Source organism: Pundamilia nyererei, unplaced genomic scaffold (assembly GCF_000239375.1).
Source record: "Pundamilia nyererei isolate P.nyererei 1_Seehausen unplaced genomic scaffold, PunNye1.0 scaffold00226, whole genome shotgun sequence".
NCBI classification, from domain to species: Eukaryota; Metazoa; Chordata; class Actinopteri; order Cichliformes; family Cichlidae; genus Pundamilia; species Pundamilia nyererei.
The window spans coordinates 679,819-688,747 of NW_005187627.1; the positions used below are offsets into that span (position 1 = coordinate 679,819).

At 40.6% G+C, this 8,929-nt stretch overlaps 1 protein-coding gene across 1 annotated transcript in view; it reads left to right on the forward strand.

Annotated features, from left to right (window-relative positions):
* The window catches only part of ext1b (exostosin glycosyltransferase 1b), a 128,239-nt gene that overhangs the window by 97,830 nt on the left and 21,480 nt on the right, over positions 1-8,929 (forward strand). The window contains exons 6-7 of the mRNA XM_005748661.1: positions 2,530-2,662; positions 6,830-6,948. Of these exons, the coding sequence (XP_005748718.1) occupies positions 2,530-2,662; positions 6,830-6,948 (252 nt within the window). The remainder of the gene's footprint in view (positions 1-2,529; positions 2,663-6,829; positions 6,949-8,929) is intronic.

An 8,929-nucleotide genomic window follows, 5' to 3' on the forward strand; every position in this document is an offset into this window, starting at 1 on the left:
CAGCTCAGCCATCGCCCCACCTGACTCTCTCTACTTCTTTCCATGCTATGTATCCATCCTTTGAGTTGCCAAGCCAAGCAGCCAGCACCTTCCCGCTCAATAGCGGCCATAAAACACGGCCGCAAACCCGTGTCTGTTTTACTGAAGCAATTTAGCATGGCTCAAGGGCACAGCAGCAATATCTCTTTCTCCTGTCTGCCTGTTCAGCAGAGGCCCGGTGCGAGCTGCAGCTGGGGGGAAATAGTGCCCATTCTCACGTCCGACCCGTTTGACTGACTGCTCTATTTGGGCGCAGAAAGGATTGGGGCAGGCCTGACTGACTGGTGCTTAGATGCAGCTGATGACTTTGTCCGTGTCCACCGTTTGGCTCTTATACCCACCCTCCCCCCACTGTCTGTGTGACTGACCGGCACAGATGCTTTTTGGCTTGAGGAAAGAAAAAAGAAGGGGAAGGGGAAAAAAAACAGTTTGGGTTGTCAGCGGAGAAAATATTGCACAATAACATAGATTTCTTTCAGCCTCGCTTTGTGCCAGTGCGATTCACTCTTGACACAATCAATGGCTGCTATTGAGGTGATACAAAGCAAACATTTGCAAAGCTCAGCTAGCTTTTTGCTTTCATCTAACGCCCGCAGACTTACTTTTATACCAGTTTTTTTTCTTGCTTTCACCTCTAATACACCGACTGAGTTTTGAATAATACTCGAGTATTATTCAGAGCTGAAAGGAAGGAAGGGGGGTTATTGTAAGTTGGTGCATTAGCCGTGTTGATTCTCATTCACATTTACGACTGTCTTCTTCTTGGCACTTTTTGTGAGAAAACTCATTTCTCAGTGTGAGATATTTTATAGACGTGATTACAAGGCTCATTGATCAAATCCTTCATTCAGCATAATCTGAAAGGCTTACGAATGTTCGCTCATCTACACAAATATTTCTGATTGTTATGAGTCCTTTGTGATCTAAGAAGTGTTATTTAAAGGTAATCTTTGTTGGGTTCATGCTGCTTTTTTTGTGTGTTTCTTCTGAGTTTGAATTAATGAAGAAGCGGCACAAACGACAGAGTGGCCCGAGGTATACATGTGTACTGCTGTAATTAAAGCAGTACAGTTTTAATCCTGTAAAACAGACTCTGGATTCATATGCACTGAAACTTTGAGCGGCCTAGCAAAAAGTCAGAGTAATGTCCAACTGCACTCAAGTGAGAATAGCGAAGGTAATTAACCGTCCCGGTGGATTCGCAGCCAGCGAGGCGATGGCGTGTGTCCCGAGTCCTGTGCGCTCCACAAAGGCCGAGCATTTCCAGTGAGAACATGTCTGAAGTGCATTTGCAAGAGGACATGCCTTGACTTAACTCTCCCAACTCTGTCCAGAGTGAAAGCTGCCGTTCAAAGTCCTCACAGATAAACGCACCATTTTAAGTTCATTACTTTGCAGGTATTTTTGGTATTTTTAACCCTTTAAATTTCGTACAACTTTTAAACTAAGCGCTAGAACCCAGATGATCTATCGTCTATTTTCAAATAAACTGGGATCAGCTTTTATAATAGCTGATAAATTAAAATAAAAAAAAGTAAAGACTATACAGAAGAAACACCCTGAGTGCTGACTGGCAACACATATATGGGACAAAGTTGTTAGGCTTTTAAAAATATATTTTCTAATTAGTTTTTAATTTTCATTTAATTTCTAGCTTTTAATTAGGTTTAGTTTTTGTTAGTTTCCAGATTGGGTTTTCTAGTTTTAGTTTAGTTTGTATTAGTTTCTGGGTTTAATTGTTTTTGATAGATAGATAGATAGATAGATAGATAGATAGATAGATAGATAGATAGAACTGCAGTACTTTTTGAGGGCAGTTAACTCATTGTCATGTAAACATCTAACAATTCAGTAAACACATCAAAATGTCATCAAGACGACCTGTGATAACAATTTTTTACCAAACTGGCAGAGACATATTTGTATCATTTTTCCTCTACATCTTTACTTTGGTTACTTGAGTCACAAAATCCTTTCAGTTAGCTTTCATTATTTCAGGAATCTAAATTTCATTTTTGTTTTATTTAATTAAAATTGTTTTTTTTTCTTTCACATCTAGTTTTAGTTTAGCTGACTTTTACTTTAATTTTGGTAACCTTGTTTGAAATGCCACAAACAACAACTTGTGATAATAAAACCAGATTATTTTTAAGCCACATTGTCATAATATCTTAGTAAGAACTTAGATTACATTTTAAATGTGTAGCTATTTCTATTTTTTTATTTGTTGTGTCTGAAAAGAAAAATAATTATATATATATATCAGATTGTTAATTCACCAAATATTTGTACTGGTATTGATATCGGCCTTAAAAGCCTAATATTGGCAGGGCTCTACAAAGTCCCCGCAGCAGCACATAATAAAATTAATTGTGGAAATAAAGATCCATCTCATATCTCTCATATGAGACTTGTCTTAATTTATACAGGCTTTATTTTGTTTTTCTACGTTGTAATCTAACCTGTGTGTGGTTTTGTTCCTGTGTGCAGATCATTCAGGACCGTGTACTAGAGCACGCCTCCAGGAGTAGCCTGATGTGGAACAGTCACCCTGGGGGCCTGTTCGCTCTGCCGCAGTACTCTGGATACCTGGGAGACTTCCCCTTCTACTACGACACACTGGGTCAGTAGCCTTCACACACACACACACACACTCACTGTAAAGTGCTGTTACGCTTCTCCCACCCTGCATAGCCATTAAATTGTCACAGACTTTTTGAATAAAGACAGTAGATTTGTGTGCAGCTGTGGTTGTGGACTTTGCACAAACGCTAGAAAAACAGCCTTGGTCTACTGCCCTCCTCGAACGGCTGTGAATAGCAGCAAGTGGAGTGGACGAACAGGCCTTTGACGGATGTTTGTATTAGCGCTGCTGACACATCGCCGCGTCCATCATTGGTTTTTGAGTCAGCATTGCTACAGCTTCTGCCGCTGCCCGCTACGGTTCAGCAGCGTTGATTTCCCCCCCCCCCACCGCAATCCGCGACCCGGGAGCTGCTCCATCCCTCGCTTCTCCACTCCATCATCATCCGCTGCAAACGTCCCCACGTGCACAAAGTCATAGACGCCCAGAAAGCAACAGTGCGAATGCAAAAATGTGTCGATGTAGCACCTGAGGTGGAGCGGATATTAAAATGGATGGGCGCGGTGACAGGCATGGATTACAACACTGGCAAGTTTATTTGTTTGTCAAAGAGGAAGCAATTAAACACGGATGGGTTTTTAGGAGACAAGGTGGCTTGTCGCTGACGGGTAAATGAGTGAAATCAAAGAATGTGAGTTTGCTTCTAAGAGATATTTCTTCTTGTTGTCCAAGAGCCAATAACAAGACACACACAGACTCTTTTTCATGCAGCATATTAACACTCAGACTCACACAGCAGGAGAAGAGTTTGTTTTGATTGCTTTAGCAGAATATTCTTTTTAATAAGAAGCAGAAATAAGTTTGGGTTTTTTAGGATGATCATAACATGCATCTTTAAGAATAGTAATAATAATACCCTGAGCAAAAATACTCATCCATCTCTAAAAATTAAAATATCATTAAAAAAAGTTTCCTTTTTCATAATTTAACTAAAAAAATGTAATTAAAAAAAGTAAACTTTCATATGCTCTGTGTTCATATTCAGCACATGTAAAGTGGGTGTTTTTCGTGTTTATTCCAATGACTTTCTTTAAAGAAATCCAGTATCTAATATTATTAGAATGTTTAATTTTGGGTTTAACTACTGTTAAAGAAACTAAATACTGTTGATCTCTGAGTACATGTAACAACAATCATGGGGAAAAGTTCACTTAAGAATTTGGGAGCTCTCCACAAGGACTGGGTGGATGCTGATGCTGGTGTTGGGTATCGATTAATTTGTGTTAAGACAGAGAGACAATGTCAGATGATCTTACCTGGTCCTCTGTGTTTTATCAGGTCCAAAGTCAATGCAGCCATCTACTGGGATAGTTTAGAGCACTTCCAGCCTCCATCTGCTGACAGGCTTTATGGAGATTTCTTTTTCCAGCAGGAGTCCTGCCCACAGCACCAAAACGATTTACATGTACTTTTTACTCACCATGTTACTGCTTTACTGAATTGACACAGCAGAAAGAAAAGCATATTTATTATATTTATTTATTTTTCATTAGCTCACCTATTATAATTTTATTAAGGCTGAGTTCGTCATAGTATCGCCGTTGTGTCCGTTTGCATATGTATTTGCCTAGGAGAGAGGGATTTTCAGCCAACCGAAACTCCAAAATCCTAACAGGATGTTCCTTGACACGGATGACACTGTGCGTCAGTCTAATGTTGATTTGTATACAAGTGTACTCAAACAGGGGAGGGAGGGGCAGCAGAGTTCACCCAGAATGCAAGAAGTGTAACTGTAACAGTAAAAATAACAAAGTGAATATAAAACATTACCTCAGATACTTTGTTAGAATTGACGCGATTGCGCGAAACCTCAGTCGAGAAAAAAATAGTCACAGTCAATAGTTTTTATCTCTCCAGCTCGCTGCTTTGTCTCTCACTTTGGGTCCGGTAAAACTTCTGTATTGAGACGCACCGAAACACATCAATAATGTTTGAGCATCTCATTCATAAAAATATCAGCAGTAAAATTAAAATGGGCTTCTCTCTTCTGGGAAAGCTTTGGAAAGTGGCTGCAAGGATTTCCTCTCATCAGTATTATTAATGTCAGCCACAGATGTTGGTCTGGCTGTCAACCCTCATGTTTTGGATGGGGTTGAGGTCAGGGCCAAGACTCAGAAGCCAAACCAAAGTGGGACTGATGGGGCTTGACTTTCCACTCTGGGTAACAGGATAAACCTTAGTGTCACAAGATGATTGTTAGAGTAATGATAAAATTATGCAACAAAACATTAGTTGTTGTTTTTTTTTTTATTTGGGCTTTTGCTGTTTTGTTGTGAAATTTTGGCCAGTTTTGCTTTTTATGTCTTCAAATGTTTTATTTTAGTGGTTCTCAACACTTAAAGTGGGACAAAGATGACCACAGTTTGGAGTGAAACTTATGGTCTCAGTCATACAGGCAAGAGACCGGGTGGTGACTGCCTGGCAACCTCCAGTCACTAGTGAAAATGTGTCATCTCTGACCAGCTGGTGTGTGTCTGCCGAGAGCAAACTGAATCAATAACTTCCTGATTTCTTTGGTCGCTTGCAGATTGCCCCCATTGCCTGCATGAAAGACGACTTCAAACATTTGCTAACTAATCAATGTGCGGCACACACTGGAAACTGAGAACATTGCATATTACAGCTGCAACAAACACATTTCAGTAGCAACTTTTAATTTGAAGGGGAGCGATCTCCATTTACGGTTTGTTCAGTTTCACAAACACGAGAAGTTGGTGAGGTTTTACAAACAACGAGCTACCACGGCAACTTATAGTGACCAAAGGTTTTTCACCTAGCAACAGCCAGCAACCACTTGCCAACCAGTCAGGGAATACACATTTTTTTTGCCAAGTGTCCATAGTTGGGGTTCACAGACCAATCTTTAGGCCTGCTTGACTTGGGAGTAGCACTTGGTTTCGCAGCGACTGCCACAACAACCATCAGCAACCACTCGCAGCTGACCAGAGAATACTGATGGTTGCCAGGTGGTCTCCAACTGGTCTCTGAGTCCCACATGCGATTTATGTAGGAGAAAAACACAAACAAGAGTTTGCAGGAGCAGTCGCCTTGCATTTCTTTTTCTATAACATTCAAGTATATGTATATTTGTTTTTTTGCAAATAAAAGCCAAAGAAATTATGAATTACAGGCCTCATGCTGTTGTATTAAAACAATCCATAATTGGTAATTAGTTTAAAGTCTCGACTCTATCTAGTATACAGTCCATGCAGTATTTCTTAGACGAGGAGGGTCATTGTAAGTAGGAAACTGCCTCAAATTGCTGAATCAGTCTTTAATCTGCCTGGCGTACTGCTTTAAAGTTTTAGCCAAAGAAATGTGTAATGTGCTGATGCCGGATGAGATAAAAGCCACTGAGCAACATGTGCTAAGAGGCAGAAAACAGCATGCACATTCAAAATACAGAATATGCTGCGTGATAATAATCCTGCTCCTTGTTTTCTTCAATGTTTCATGAAAGTCTGTTTATGAGCTTGTTACAGTTTTACATCCCTAGGTGTTAAAAAAGTCGGCAGTCTCTCTACTTTTTATTACAAATCTAAAGGATAGTTTACCAAGTTTGAACTATATTCCTCTTCATAAAAGTTGCTCAGTGGCGGAAAGGAGACTCATCTAATGCTGTCTCGTCCCCGCCATGCTTTGCTGCCTTGGATTAGATTAGATTTAAATTAGGAAAACTTGGACGTCCTCTATGATCCGTCTTGCTCAATATCTTATTTCCTCCTCATTTTCAGCCTCAATTACTCTATCAAGTCAGACTGAATTTAAAGTCACATCAGCAGTTAGCAGTCGTGTGTTTATTGGGTTGCTGATACAGCTGAGGAGTTTTTAAAATGAAATATTCAGTGATCAAAAGATCTGGCATTTTCAAAACACATTAACAATGTTGAATATTTTAAGAGGGGTTTGAAAAACTTCCATCGCTGACAATTATGTAATCTGTGCCACTGAAATGCTGACATACTGGTTTTAAGGAACAGCTTTCACTGAATATAGATATGAGGTGTTTGGAAATGCAGAGCTCTGGTTCTCACTCGGCTTTGCTCTTTTCAAAAGCCTGAAATTGCATTGATGGGTTGACAGTCTGTTCTTTTTGCTGTTTTTGTTCAGAAATACATTGAGTGTTTTCTGTCTGTTGCGTTTCAGGTATTAGACCGTACCCGAAGTTCACAGCTGTCATCCATGCCGTCTCCCCTCTGGTGTCCCAATCCCAGCCCATACTCAAGCTCCTGGCGGCCGTGGCCAAGTCCCAGTACTGTGCACAGGTACACCATTTGTGTGTTTGTGTGTGTGATTGTTCACTCATTATCTCAAGAATCCTCCACTCATCTCCACCGCGCATCTGCTAAATTGTGCCGTGTTATGCGGCTCGCTCGTACGGCTATTTTGCAATCGGATTTTCCAACCAGGGCAGCAGCAGAGCTCATCCTCCATCACCGTGTGCTTGTGTGTTAACTCCGGTGGATTGAATTAGAGCAGCAGTTTGTAGCGGTGCTACATCTGTCTCCATGGCAGCCAAACCCCCTTCAGCACAGCTGGAGATGGCATGTATCGATTCCCCTGCTTGCTCCTTACTAAAGCGGGAAATGAAATGGAATTTGCTCCCTGATGGCTGGTTTTTGTGTTTGCCTGAGTGTGTGGGTGTATATGTGTGTGTGTGTGTTTTTTGTTTGTTTCTGCGACCAGCAGAATGTATGACCAAGTGAGTTTGTATTTTGTGTAGGAGGAATGCATTTTGGATAGTAGTACATGTGTTGGTACAGGATTGCAGGGCATGTTAATTGTATCTTTTTGTTTGCTTGCCATCTTTAAGGCACTTGTTGTTTGTAATTATAAAGCCCACTTGCATACATGCTGTAGTTAAGGCATGATGTAGCCTGGATCACGGTTATTTTCTCCTGGAAATATCGCTCATCGTGAATCACTCTCTTTCATCTAAACATGTTGATTCTACATCTGACCTTATTCACTGATGCCTTATGGCCATTTTTGCCCGTATCTGTTACTGTGATCACTGCCCCACTGATGGACACAACAGCTTGTCTAAAATAAATAACAGTTTATTAAAATCAGGATTTCTTAGCTTGTCCATCCATCTTCTTATATTTATCCAATTCAGGGTCATGGTGAGACTGGAGTCTATCCCAGCTGTCATAGGGTGAGAGGTGTGATATACCCTGGACAGGTTGCCAGTCTGCTGCAGGGTTAGGGAGGCCATTAAGCTTGCTGTTCTCACCCTGGCAAACGGCACTGTAAAACAAAAGATGTGTCAGATCCATCAGCACAAGCCGGCCGGTAGTGCATCTCTTGATTTTTGAAACCTCACTCGTTGTGCCGCCGCAGCCAGGTTGAAGACGTGAGTGTTTACAGCCGTGTTGGTTTTTACAGCTGTTTTAATGATACATGGGTACAGAAGCTCTGAGTTTGAAACTCTGAGCTTTTGTACCCATGCATCATTAAAACAGAGGAAGATGTCGCACCAGTTTCAAAAGATGAAACTTTTTGGAACAAAGTTTTGAAAGACTTTCAAAATAAGTCTAATTTCTTTTCCTTTGTTTCTCTGCTCTAAATTCCATTTAGCTCACAAAATTGTACAAATATTTTTCTTTAATATTTTTGTAAATGAAAAATACACCTCGAACATACACTGTGAAAAACGTTGATTGTCATGTGTATTTATTTATAGCCTGTACCACAGTTAAATTACAGAAGCTGAGCCCAAGTGCTTTAGAGTCAGGCATGTTTACATTCAAGGTGGCCAAAAAACACAGAATACATGAAAAACTCAAAGGTGTCTTTTGTTGCGTTAACTAATTATCATGAAAAGTTAAAATCTCAGTGATGTAGTGCAAAGTGTCCAATTTGCAAACTGGACACTGCTCTCCCCTACATAAGCTGCCTTTATAGGTGAGAAGTATCAGTATTGGCAATATTGGCCCAATATTTGCAGCTGAGCTGACAACCATTCACTCACACATTCACCCCTGTGGCTAAGTTAGCTGGAGAACATGCAGAAAGGCTCTGAAAACACAAGTAGGGCTGTGCGATATGACCAAAATCTCATATCCCGATATAAGAATTCTAACGATATAAATCACAAAAATGTAACATTTTCTGTAAATTCTGTGAATCTCGGGCAGCTCGACTTGCGGGAAGTGCTTCCAGCTGCGCGTCATGTAGCTGGAGTCGAGTGTTTTAACCGATGCATGAAACTACACATTTTTAGACATAAGTTGTAACGGCCGC